Consider the following 13,440-nt stretch of genomic DNA (forward strand, 5'->3'; position numbering starts at 1 on the left):
GGGCATGCTTGGTAGGACTTGGGGTTAAATATCCTCCTGCAACCCAGTGTTGTGTCAATCAATGCTGAATCGTATTGCAAATCTCATTGCAGGACTGAATGTTGGATCTTACAAACTGTTGAAACTTTATGATTAAAAAAATGGTTAAATTGTTAGCATTTTATAGGTAAATTTCAAAGCTTTAAGAAAGAATCTTGAATTTGGTTTCTGCAAAGAAGCACTAAAAGCACCCTGCGTGGAGGAGAATGATTAATGGGTACCCATCCTGTGTGAACACGTTTATAAAATTGAGTCACGAGAATCAGTAGCTCAGCTCTGAAAGCTACCAAGACAACAGGGAGACAAGGCATGGGCTGACATGCTCCTAACCAGACCCTACACACTGAATGGTGGTGGTGAAGACACCACTGAGAGAAGAGCAGGAAAATCATCAAATGGGAAATGGTGATGTAGAAAATAAAACTAATTTTATATAGAACGAATATTAAAGAAATGGCAGAAATGCCTGAGTACTTCAAGTTTGAGTTTTAAAGTAGTCACAGGTACCCAAAATTAGGTACAAATACTTTTATTTCCATCCTCCCACGTTATCCCTTGCTTCTCAGCTGGCCTGGCTAAGAGGGAAGGAAAACTCCCTTCTCCTCAAGCGGCCTCCTCTTTCTGTCTTGGGCATTCACCTGTGAGTCAGCCTAGACAAGGCCAAGGGAAATGGAGGGGCAAGAATGTGCTCCCATCACTCCTGGGATCTCAGCCGAGGGAAACAGGAAGCAGCATGTTTTCTCTACCCTACACACTTTCATCCCTATTACGTGTGCACAGAGCCCCAGAGAAAATGCAATTTGGTAGTGACCTGATAACCACATTCTTGGCGCTTTGGTCCAAGAATGGTAAAAATCCAAGGAATGCCGGGGAAGGGAGAGGGGGAGGCAGAGCAAAACAAAACACAATCTCCACTGTAAATGACTGGTTAAAATTACATTCAAGTTAATGTCTAACTAAAAAGTGGAAATTTGACTATCTACATGGGGTGCCTTATCTTTCCCATGAAGAAATAATTTTTATACCTTGAAAGTTTAGCAACTACTGTTAAAATATCAAAGAAACATTTCAAAGTTGTATTAAAAATTTACCTTGGTAAGGAAGAAAGGTGGTGCAGGTAACCCTAGAGTTTAGCTGGTTGGATTTGGTTGGGTCACAAGGTGATTGGGTCTAGGAGGGAACCAGGAGCAGGGACCCACAGTTGCCATCTCCCCTCCTGTGGGCTGGGGCAGAGTTCACTGGCCTGAACATGCGCCAGGGGGACCTACGGTGCATCTATGAATTCTGTTGTAATTGTTTGGGAACTGTCAGCTGCAATATCTTTTTGAAGTCCCACCCTGTTTTTATGGCTCTCAATGTGTCTATTAGGAAACTTTAATTCTGTGTACTGAAGGATAGAAAGTAGAGTTAGGCATGGCTCTTCTGAGCTCATCCTTCTGGCCACCTTGTCAGTGAAACCCTTTCGAACAGTGTGTTATCAGTCACCAAGATCTTTAGCAAGCTGAAAATGCTTTTAGTACATGATAAAGGCTCTGAAAACTTACATGATAAAAAGTGCAGGCAGTGAAGGTCAATTGCTCCTGTCTACCCTTTGCCAGTTGCTCTTTCCCAGCTTAGGATAGACCAATACTACGAAGTTTGGGAAATGTCACCATTTCTGTCCCTCCCGACCTGACTTCATTTACTCATTCATTGATTCACACATTCTGCATTCATTCACTCTGCATTTATTAAGCATTACCGCGGAGATGAGGCTGACCTTGCTGGGTACTGAGGATGTCAAGGTGTCTGAAAGACAGACCCTGCCCTAGTTTGGCGGCTCCCACCCTCATGGGGCCAGACACCTCACCCCCAACCCTGCACCCCACCCCTCCCAGTTCCCATTCTCAGGGGAGGCCCAGGAGGGAGCCTTTGCCTCTGCCCTGTGAGGCTGGGAAAGGTGTTGCCAAGGTGCAGCAAGCAGCTAGGCAGGATGAGGAGGGCAGTCCCCTGGGGAGGACCACACTCGCAAAGGGAAGTTAGGAGCAAGAGCTGGGAGAAAGATGGCTTTCTATAGCTTCCATTAACCTTGCGGAAACCCCTTCCCACTTTGGGGTAGGGGGTGAAGGTAGTCAAGAACTGTTAGGTTTTCTTTTGGCCAGGGATATTTGCAATAAATGTCATTCCCTTCTATATCCAATGCACAGTCATTACCTAGGAACTTCCTCACTATTTCATGGAAACCCCGTTAAAACTTAAAGTTTAAATAAAACATGAGAACTCGGAGTGCATGTTTAAATGAACTCTGGCATCCCTCATGGAGTGGGGCGCCCGAGTCGGCAAACCCTTGGCCCGCGGGCCGGCTGTGGGGACGCCACACGAACCTCTCAGAAGTGACCCGGATGCGCTCGTCGCTGGACGACTGCTGCTCGTCTTCCTTCTCCCGGAAGTGCTCCTGCACACACTGCTCCTCGAACTCGTGCAGCCTCTTCAGCTCCTCGTCGCTAAGGAAGAGCTCTGTGTGAAGGGAGAAGTGTCGGCCACATGAAAAACAGGAAGAATCAGTTTCGTGGCGTCAATGTGAATTTCACAGCCCCACTTTAATTAAACTCTCTTCTCTGCCATTCCTCAGGCAGTTTGCCACTACTCCAATTGGTTTTTATCCAAAAAGGAGTTGTCATACGCCCCAACCCTCTATCAGTTGGAGCCAAACGGCCCGCTTTTAAACATAAAAAAAAAAAAAAAAAAAATTACTTTACTGGGAAGTAAAGCAAGTAATATTTCCTGAAAACTTTTGCACTTATTTTTATGAATAGATCAAAACGTGTAGCATTATTTTCTCATTTTCTTTCTTTTTTTTTTTTTTTTTTTTGTTGAGAACAGAGTCTCGCTCTGTGGCCCAGGCTGGAGTGCAGTGGCCGGATCTCAGCTCACTGCAAGCTCAGCCTCCCGGGTTCCACGCCATTCTCCTGCCTCAGCCTCCGGAGTAAGCTGGGACCTTAACAGGCGCCCACCACCTCGCCCGGCTAGTTTTTTGTGTTTTTAGTAGAGACGGGGTTTCACCGTGTTAGGCAGGATGGTCTCGATCTCCTGGACCTCCGGATCCACTGTTTCGGCCTCCCAAAGTGCTGGGATTACAGGTTGAGCCACCGGCCAAGCCTCTCCAATTTTCTTTAGATGCAACAAATTAAGACGTTTTGAAGGGAGCATTCAATTTATTATAGAAATTATAGGTAGAGTTATTTTAAGAGAATTGCTCAACTTCTAATCTCCATGAGCCTGGCTTTCCTAATATCGATTACAACAAATTAACGAAAACTAGAAAAAATGGGATACAAAAAGTGAGAAGCCTTTTGAAAAGAACGCAGTTGGACTGAGTGTGGTGCTTTTCACACGAGCAAGTAGTTTGGAGTGAGATTTCTGTGAGGATGTCCAATTAGAACACTATTTTGAAATCAGCCCAACTTAGAAATGAAGAGCCCTGCCATCTCAATCCAACGATCCCGTTCCTCTTGGTCCCTTCTCTCTTTTCCTGTACAGCGGCCGCTGAGACGCATAATGATGATATAGAGTGGCTTAAAATGATCATCGGGTGGGGCAGGATGGCCTGTCATGAATGTCATAATCAGCTTGATATCGCTGGAACTTCCACACCTGGTTGGATATTGATTTTAACCTTCAAAGAAGGTATTGCCTTTAAAAAGAATACAATTTACAGTTAGTTATATTATTTTTATGTGATTTCCCAGAGCAGTCAGAGTTATCACATTTAAATGAAAAGTACTCAATGAGATGGCCCTTTTAGTGCCCTTTAGCACTGATTCTTGATTATTCAATCCTTTTGGTTTATCCATCCATGGTAGGACTGTCTGTACTTAAGGACATTGTACTCATAAAATGACTAAGTTTATAAATTGCTAATGTACTACTTTCTGAAAAACCACACCACAGTCTACTCATATACTCAAGAATTTAATTTCCTATATGTAGAGGTAAGCCATTTACTAAACGTTTTCACATGTTTAAACTTTCAATTCAGTCTAACAGGTAGATTACTACTTTTTTTTTAACTGATTATTAGCTATTTACTATTTGATGAAGTTTCGCTATTTTGGACATGGGGTAGGTACAATCTTTGTCTTATTTTTAGCTTCCAACAGGAAGCAAATAAGTGCATTATTTCATTGTTACATATGGGACCTTAGGAAAGCCAGTTACCTTCCCTGACCTTAGTTTTCTCATCTCTCAGCCGGAAGTTTGAGAACCAGGTTTTCTCCAAATGCCCTGTTCAATTCTAAGATCTGCATATTCCTGTGAAGGATTTTTGCCCTCTATATTTTCGTCTTAGAAAGATAACATTTTTTTCAGTGGTTTATTGAGCATGGTCAGACATACTCAACACAACTGCCAAACAGGCAGGTTTATATAAGAAACTTGATTTATCCTTTAAGCCATTTTTTCCCTTAGGCCCATTTTATCTTCTAATTCTATAAACGATCAGAAAAAAAAAATGCTTTACCTAGTATTACAGTAATTGTAACAGCTTATGAAACTAATTTGCCTTTTGCAGCCTCTAACTGATGAATGAAAAAGCCATGACTTGATCAAATCTTCTGTAACCCCAGGAGACCTTTCATCTAAGGAAAATATTTTCATTAGATAAAATACACACTAAAGTGTTAAAATAACTAACCAAGATTAAATTTAAATGTATTTGTCAACTCTTGATTTATAAATACATTAAGACTGATTAAGTTTGAACAAAGAGACTGCAAAAATTGGATCTACTTAAAAACCCTAAAGAAATTATCCGGCCGGGCGCGGTGGCTCAAGCCTGTAATCCCAGCACTTTGGGAGGCCGAGACGGGTGGATCACGAGGTCAGGAGATCGAGACCATCCTGGCTACACGGTGAAACCCCGTCTCTACTAAAAAATACAAATTATCTGCAAATATATTAGTATCTTGGGAGAGTTCTGAGATTAAATGGAAAATCTGTACAGTAATAAATAATAAGCATGTGCTCATTGGCTGTGACACGTACTTGAACACAGCAATCAGCAGGTTCACCAGCAGGATGTTGGCGACCAGTAGGTAGCATGCCATGAGTGCTGGCGTGAGCCAGGCACCGGGGATACAGGGAGGAAGCCGCTTGCCTTCCTCATCATATAGGTTCTCACCACAAGGAGCTGAAAGAAAAAAATTGTTTTGTGCTTGCTTTTTACATATGATGAAAAGGATAAATATCTCTTACATATGTTTTTCAATACCTATTTCTTTTTTAAAATGATTTTTTCTTATTTCATAAGCAATATTTTCCATGGGAAAAAATAAACTCATGCAAAGAAAAAGGTCAGAAACTCATATCTGCACTCAGAGATAGTCATTCTTTGTTATATTTCTAAACATTTTCCCATTTCTTTATTGTAGCTTTCAAATACAAAAGTCTTCATTTTTAAGCAGACAAATGTATCTTTATGTTTTTTCCCTTTATTGTTATCCATTTGAAAGTCATTGTGGCTTCTAATTATTTAACATTAGCTTATGTTGTCTTCTGGTTGTTTTCTTGGTTTCATTGACACATTAAATTTGAAAATATTTTTTGTTATGTCGTATGGGTTAGGGATTCCCTCTACTTCCCAAATTGTTTAATCAACTGTTTTGGTGCCATGTTTGAAAATAATCTTTTCCCCTCTGCTCATTTGAAATGCAACTTTTATCACAGGGGTCTATTTCTCCCCTAAAAAAATTAGGGTGATCCCAACAGTGAATATGTGGTTCTCTTTACTTTTACTGGCAGTTTAAAAAGTACTAGCACCAAAACACAAGAGAAGTATTTGAAAACAGTTTAAGACTACTAGTAATCAGCTAAGGAAAAGGTAATTAAGAAACACATTCCATAGACTAGAATAATCAATTCCATGTAAACTTACGATTAATTTCCATGGCGTAGACTACATAACGATTGGAAAGCAGGATTTTTGTTTTGTTTTGACAGGAGGGGAGGAAAGAAAATAATATGGTTGAGAGAAAAGTAAAACAAGTGACTTAACAACATAACTGTTTTGCTGTGAAGAAATACAAATATTTTAAGCTTGGGAATTATTGATTCACACTTAGAAACAGTGATCTATTTAGAAGAATTACATACATTAATAATTCTAGAAAATATATATCATGGATATTTATTTTACCATATGTCATAAACAAGAGCAAAAGCTCACTAGTTAAGATTGTGAAAAAGACATGTTACTGGCAGATGATCAGGTAACCAATCACACGTTCCCTATATTCCACCACAAACACCTCATAAGCCCAAATAACTACAAAACTATTAGTTAAAAGAACAAGAATCAAAAACCTACATTTAATTATGTTACTGAGAATAGCACAGCCTAAAGTTTACCTGTTTATCTTCTCTCATAACCCAATTTAATGAAAAAAAAATGTCCAACAATAAAAATACTACAGTTTATGCCTGGAATCCAGGGACTTTTAACATGTATGTATGTCGACCTAAACTAATATTCTTTTGAAACCAAATTAGATTTTTATGTTCTGGCTTACCAAGCTACTAACACACTTCAGTAGTTGACTTTGCAATACCTGCAATAATGATATGGTCAGAATGACATTATAAAAGTTAGAAGCTACTGCATGAGCTGGTTATTGTCTAAACTGGAGGCAGTAGATATACACTGACCACCCTACATTCTATATGAGAGGAAGATAATACAAACTTTCTATTCCCAAATAGCAGAGCTCTGGAAGTAGCAACATGTTATTATGACTGATGCTTTATGATAAATTACAACATGCAAATGAAAATGTTGGTCCTGAAATGGAAATGGGACTAAAAGTGCCTCCTTCATTGGCAGAACATTTATTCAACTGTCATGGTGAAATAGGTACAAGAACATTTGAGCTTTACATTCCTTCAATCCAGAAGACACCAGCTCAGCCTGCAGAGGACCTGGGCCTACATTCCCCAGAAATCTGTGCAGGATCATAGCCCATTTCCTCTACTAACATCCAGATTATTTTTGATAATACAAAATAGCACTCTAGTAGTGAAGATGAAATGGGTAGCTATGTGGAAAATGGGCTCTGATGACTTGAAGAAGAGGATGGTGGGATGTACCAGTTACTCTGCCCTGTTCACTAGTTCATTCTACTGGAAAACACTACCAGCCTTATCCTGGGGTGGGGAGATACTGGGTTGAAGAAAAACTAGGCTTATTGGCATTAGAACTGCATTCATGTGACAGGATGTCCATCAGGTCCAGTTCAAGGGAAGTGAGACTCTTTTGGAATTCTAGTGAATTATTTTTAGAATAAAAGAAATGACTGATGTCTGAAAATCCATGTTCCAGAATTTGTTCTTATTTCTTTGTAAAATAATTTGATGCCTATGGTGGAATGACAAATATTTTTTATTTCCAAATTAATACACGCTCTTCCATTAATTTGGAACTGATCATCTGCCTCAGAAGCAGGGAAGAGAATCTTACTATGAATTCTACTCTTACGGTCTATCTGGTCTGCAAACACCTCTCCATAGATCATCCAGTAGGGCATGTAGAAGATATTTCGGGCCAGTTTCCAAGAAGGCTTCTCCTCTGGATGCAGAATGGCTTGACGGGCTACTCCAAAACTCATGAGCACGACCAGCATGATGACCACAAAGTACAGCATGTCGATCATCTGAGTAAGGAGAACGTTTGTCTCTCACTGTCTTGGCTCATGGGCCAAGTTCACCCTGGCTCATTATATTGCTCTCTCCAATTCACGAATTCTTAATTAGGATGAAGAAAGCCTCTTTCCCTTCCTCCCTTCCCATCCCTGGGAAGGCTTTTTCCTACTCCGTGCAATGCTTTATGCCTAGAATGTCTTCTAGAACATTGCTATCCTCATCTGCTCTTCATCCTTCTTGCTTCTCCTCTGTTTTTGCCCATAAACACATGTACCTTAGTAACTAAAACTGCAAATGGAGAAACGGAAGAATTGTGAAAAAAGATGGGAGTCTGTAAGGGATACTAAGGAGTAAGAGGAGGGGATACCTAAGGAAATAAAACAATAATGAATTGAGAGTGTAGACCAACATTTATTCATTCACTACACAAGTGCTGAGTAGTTACAGTGAGCAATGTCCTGGTTACTGTGGATACTAAACTGGTATAATTCCTAATTTTGAACATCCCTTGTTCAAGATGGAGGCCCTTGCTGGAATTTACTAAAATGTACATCCCTTAGCTCAAAACCACTTGCCCTGTAAAGAATCCTTCCTAAATGTAGGAAGCTTGCTTTCTTATTGCACCAGTCCTAACACTGAGGCTCTTTTAGGTAATGTAAGGATGACCTGCTGGTTCATTTTCAGTTTCATATTCTCTGGCCTGTTCTGGAGTATAAGTCATCATGGTCTAATCACATGAACTTCCTGTATTCACTCCAGGCCAGAGTGAATGAGCTGAAGATCATCTGGAGTACAGGTTGGGAATTGGCCTTGGGCTCCCTTTGTCTCTGGCTTCTACCACATGTTAGGAGGTTATAAATCAGGCAGGGTTTTTTTTGTTTTTTGTTTTTTGTTTTTTTGGCCATATGTGCATTCTGAAGGGGATGTAGTCTGATAGAACATCAAATCCATGTCCCTATACTAAAGAATGCTGAAAATATGTTTCCAGCCATCAACAAGTAAATATTTTGAGACATCTATTTTGCTACTGAATTCCTATTGCATCAAAAATCAATGTTCTCTTATGTCGTGGGAAAGTGAAGTAAGCTCTTATAAAAAAAGGAGGCTATTTTCTTTAATGTTGCTGTCCAAATAGGCTCATTAATAATAAATCAGAAGGAATAAAAAGCAAAAGTAATTAGTCATCCTACAGTTGAAATATGGTATGGAAGAAGGAAGACAGTATATATTGAGTACCTGGTATATATTGAGAGATATATGTATGCATATGTGTGTGTGTATACACACTATATATGTATATATGTTATGTATATATACACAGTAGGCCCTCAACTCATGTTTTTCTATCGGATTTTATTAAGTTATCAACATGTAGGAGAACTGCGTATCTTAAAGCAAATAATATTTCCTTTAAAAGTCCAACTGCAAAAGAAAAACCAAATGAAATTGAAGGAAGCCATGCCCAAGGCCTGTTCTTATGTCCTAACCACAGCCAAAGTCTCTCTGGATACCCACAGGATGCCATTACTAACCATCTTTCCAATCATCATCACGTATGGCCCCAGATACTTGTTGACACCAAAGATGTCCAGGACACGGATGTACCAGAAGATGATATCCACACAGTAGATCACCCGGCCATAGCCCATGTAGGGCTGGTTCTGTAGGCGAAGAATTGCTCCAATCATGAATGTGGAAATGGCCACGAGATCTGTGATGTTCCAGTACTCCTGAAGCCAAACTTTGATTTTCTGGCTGAGTTTGCCTGGTTCTGACATGAGGATCTGAAAACAAATCCCAGAGAACAATAAACTGAGATGGCGTATTAGAAGTCTTGTCTTAGAATATTGAATGATAAGACTCGTGGAACATTCCAGGGTATGTTCTGGCCCCTTTCCTACTCAAAACCTCTAAACACTCTTCTTCTCAGGCAGAGAGAGATATCTAGAAAGGGAAATTCCATGGGATCCTCCCTATTCTTAGATTCAGGGTTTTAGAAACTCAGGAAATGCCTTCTAAATTATGTCCTTCTGGCTGTAATTAAAGCAGCTGCATTTTGATTTCTTTTTTAATTATCTGGACACGTGCCTGTTACTCCACATTCCAGAGTCACACAGGACGAAAACTCTAGAGCACAGATGGGCCCCACGTGGCCCCACAGAGGGGCAGTCCACCCAGTGGAGATGGCAGAACGGGGCTAGGAAATGTTTTGATTTGGCAAAATTCCTTTGCAACTTAGACATGAGAAATGACGGGAAAGTTAGACCAGGTTTCCCCTGCTTGAGATATTACCCTTTCAAAATCACTGGTGCTTAAGGGGAGACTTCCACAGAGTAAAATGGAAGATATTTAGCAAGCGGCACACACGCGCAGAGCCTTCCCAATGGCACAGCTGTCTGTGGTGCCACTCTGGGGTGGAGGGTTGCCGTGCCAGGTGGAACCCCTTCAGTTGCAGAGGTCTTGGGGATCTCTGTGGTAGGATGGGGCAGTGGTTATCTATCAGCCCACACAGAAGGGATTCATTAGTTTAACAACCCGTGCACACCAGCTGATGACCACCCTGTCTCTCCTATAACTGGGGGCAGGTTGCTGGAATAAAGAACAGTGTCTTGGTGTACGGTGGATCCTCCGCAAGGTCATGACGGCACAGTGATGGGAAAGCAGGCTGCTCAGGAAATCCCAGTTGCAGCACCTGCAGAATTTGAAGGAAGCCCAGCTAGAAAAGGAACAGTAGTAGAAATTGGCATGTATAATTTTGGATTCAGTGCTCTTTTGGTTTTTCAGGCTCTAGTCCGATGCCATCAGATTCCCTCTACCTGGACTAGGTTAATAATGTTTTTTAGTTCAGTGAAAGGGTCAACAGTTATTGCAAAATAATAGTATTAGTTGTATATCAGTTGCAGAAAGGATATGAAATGGTGCTGTGGGCTTTTTCAGTTCAAGTTGCTTTTTTGCTTGGGTACATGCTTTCTCTTTATAAGCAAATTTAGTGAATTAAAACTTCCGAATGATACTGGAAAGGAAAGTATCCGGCCCATCTTTCCTCTGCTGTCAGCAGAGATTGCCTACTGGGAGTTACATTTTCACTCGAGCCCTCTGGGATAACAAGAGTCGTTTGTGAGATGGTATCTGTTCTTTTTCAACACTGAGTTGAAAATCCTGTTCCCTCTGTTTGCAGCAAATGCTCTAGGCCCCTCCCATATCCCCTGGAGCTTTTCCCCAGGAGGGCTTGTCCACCTCACTTGCCGCAGGTGCTGCTTGCTGTTAGGCCCACACCTGCACCCTTCTGGGAGGCTTCCTCTTGGACACTTGGAGCCATGTCTCTGGTGGGTACCAATGACTAATTGAGGTGGGGCCCAAAGGTGAGACAGACTCCACAGTGTCCAGTTCACTCAGAGCCCCCTACAGGATTAGGCCAAGGACAGGGTCCACCTGAAGCCACACCTCACTTAGCTCCTTTTCCTCCTCACTGGGAGCCCTCCCTTCATAAATCTCTTACACAAGAGTCCAGAGATAAAAGAGATGATATTTTTCCTGCAACTTTGGGCTTTGGACCACACTGTGCAAGTGTCCCGTGTATCTCTCTTTCTCGCTTCTGGTCCCAAAAAACTAAGCCAAAATTTGTACCCAGTTGTGGTAATTTGGTTTATCTCAAGTCGCCAGCAGCGTTTGCTGATGCTTTCCTATGCATTCAACCCTGTTTTCATTGTTAAATATCTTTATTTTGCCTCGTGTTTGGATTTGCAAGTTCAAGTTCATTCAAGATGTATCCATTTTAAATAAATGAATGGAATAAACTTGGAATTGTGAGTACAAAAAAAGTCCCACAGCATGTATAATTTGTTTTTCTGTTTTTGTTTTTGAGATGGACTCTCACTCTGTCTCTCAGGCTGGAGTGCAGTGGTGCCATCTCGGCTCATTGCAACCTCTGCCTCCCAGGTTCAAGTGATCATCCCACCTCAGCCTCCTGAGTAGCCGAGATTACAGGCACCTGCCACACGACCGGCTAATTTTTGTATTTTTAGTTGAGATGGGGTTTCACCATGTTGGCCAGGCTGGTTTCGAATTACTGATCTCCAGTAATCCTCCCACCCAGCCTCCCTAGTAGCTGGGATTGTAGGCGTGCACCACCACACCTGGCTAATTTTTTTTATTTTTAGTGGAGGCGGTGTTTCACCATGTTGGACAGGCTGGTTTAGAATTCCTGACCTCAAGTGATCCACCTGCCTCGGCCTCCCAGAGTGCTGGGATTACAGGCATGAGCCACAGTGCCTGGCCCAACATGCATAATTTGCATGAAATGTTTTTTCAGTAAGGAGCCATATTTGCATCTGCAGTCAGCGGTTAGTGGGCTGGGGCAGGCCTTTGGAGTAGCCACCTCTCGTATCTTCTCTAATGCCAGGCTCACGATGTAGGAGATCACAATCCACTCCTGGAGGGAGGGCCAGCCGTCCATCCGCACCAGGATGACATAGTTAAACAGCAGCAGGTAGCCCAAGTATGATATCTGAAAGAAAGACAAGCTGTTAGCCATGTTTGGGGGAATAACTTGCAATCAAATTTTGAAACCCATTTTCTTTCAGGTTGATACATCTAAAAGAATCTTTGTTTCCAACTGGACTGACTCATTGAGAGGAAACCTTCCCTGCACCTCACCAGTAAAGACAGAAGACCTGGAGGCAGGATGGGAGGTATTTTATACTTCAGCATGATATGGGCCCTGACTCTTCATTTTCTACATAGAGACATATTTGTTGGTGCTGTCATCCTCACGGGGAAACTATGAAGTTGCAAACATTATGATAACGGGAAACTTTTAATAGTTGGCTGGAGTGTCTTCTACATTCCTGGAAATTGGAAAATGTTACTTACTCCTCCCTGCCTCACAAATTTCCTTCCTGATTCTTTCCACAACTGGGAAGTTAGATGAGAGGACATGCAAATGAGTTGCCCACCCAGACACGCGAGCTGACCCTAGGGTCCCCTCAGTTAGTGGTGGCATGTCCAGGATTTGCTGTGGGCGCAGCAGGGCCCCTATCTCTGTGGCAGGGAAAGAGGCAGAGCTGGAGGTGGGGGTGGGTGAGGCAAAAGCGGGGAGTTAAGGGGTTGGGGGAGGACCTGTGGATCACCTGTCCCCAGTGGTTCACCATGATGCCAAGGAAACTTCAGCTCCTGGGTCCCTCACTGGCACAGGCCTCTTTGGAAGGCTTGGGGGAAGGGTGCTAGAAGTTGAGTATTTGTAATTGGGCAGTTGTTGTTTTTTTTTTCCCCAAGATCCCACCTCCCAAACCTATAAATTTTACCAGGAGACAGGCAGGCCCCCCTAGATCCACTATCCACTCCTCTAAGAAAGATTAGAGCCAGGTTCTCAGACTTTGGGCTGCATCCTAATCCCTGGGAAGCTGTACAATGTGTGATGACTCTACCCGATCCAGAGGGTCTGGGGCGAGGCCCAAGGCTGAGAGGCTTCAATGGCTCCCTGGCAGCAGCCTCTATGGCTGGGCTCTCCTGCAGGCTGGGTGCACCTCAGGCCCTCAGATGGTTCTGACCAGAATTGATGGGCAGCAGTGACTTCGGCTGTATCATCAATCATGGCTGCCACAAGGTTGGGTGTCCAGGCCCACAGCTGACCCTTGAGGTGGGCCCCCACACAGAGCTTTGCTCTGCCCCCAGTCCACCCTCATTCATCGCCCAGACCGTGGCCAGGGACGCAACTCATGTCCCATACCC

General features: G+C 42.4%; 1 protein-coding gene and 1 long non-coding RNA gene across 8 annotated transcripts in view; one reads left to right on the forward strand and one right to left on the reverse strand.

Annotated features, from left to right (window-relative positions):
• Nucleotides 1–13,440, reverse strand: part of TRPM1 (transient receptor potential cation channel subfamily M member 1) — a 71,757-nt gene that overhangs the window by 22,430 nt on the left and 35,887 nt on the right. Inside the window, 10 exon segments of the mRNA XM_017875386.1 lie at nucleotides 2,403–2,539; nucleotides 3,513–3,589; nucleotides 3,592–3,621; nucleotides 3,624–3,694; nucleotides 3,909–3,935; nucleotides 5,062–5,206; nucleotides 5,951–5,971; nucleotides 7,547–7,721; nucleotides 9,243–9,494; nucleotides 12,089–12,217. Of these exon segments, the coding sequence (XP_017730875.1) occupies nucleotides 2,403–2,539; nucleotides 3,513–3,589; nucleotides 3,592–3,621; nucleotides 3,624–3,694; nucleotides 3,909–3,935; nucleotides 5,062–5,206; nucleotides 5,951–5,971; nucleotides 7,547–7,721; nucleotides 9,243–9,494; nucleotides 12,089–12,217 (1,064 nt within the window).
• The window catches only part of LOC108531783 (uncharacterized), a 38,147-nt gene that overhangs the window by 12,209 nt on the left and 12,498 nt on the right, over nucleotides 1–13,440 (forward strand). For 4 of the 7 annotated variants that reach the window (XR_001886274.1, XR_001886273.1, XR_001886275.1 and 1 more), the window contains exons 1-2: nucleotides 3,650–3,705; nucleotides 12,294–12,401. This is a non-coding gene — a long non-coding RNA (uncharacterized LOC108531783). Of the gene's footprint in view, nucleotides 1–3,649; nucleotides 3,706–7,644; nucleotides 7,726–9,227; nucleotides 9,589–12,112; nucleotides 12,200–12,293; nucleotides 12,402–13,440 lie in introns of those variants that run through there. The other 3 variants (XR_001886277.1, XR_001886278.1, XR_001886279.1) reach the window with 3 other exon arrangements.

The sequence above is a fragment of the Rhinopithecus bieti genome, unplaced genomic scaffold (genome assembly GCF_001698545.2).
Source record: "Rhinopithecus bieti isolate Rb0 unplaced genomic scaffold, ASM169854v2 scaffold_9876, whole genome shotgun sequence".
Lineage (NCBI taxonomy): Eukaryota > Metazoa > Chordata > Mammalia > Primates > Cercopithecidae > Rhinopithecus > Rhinopithecus bieti.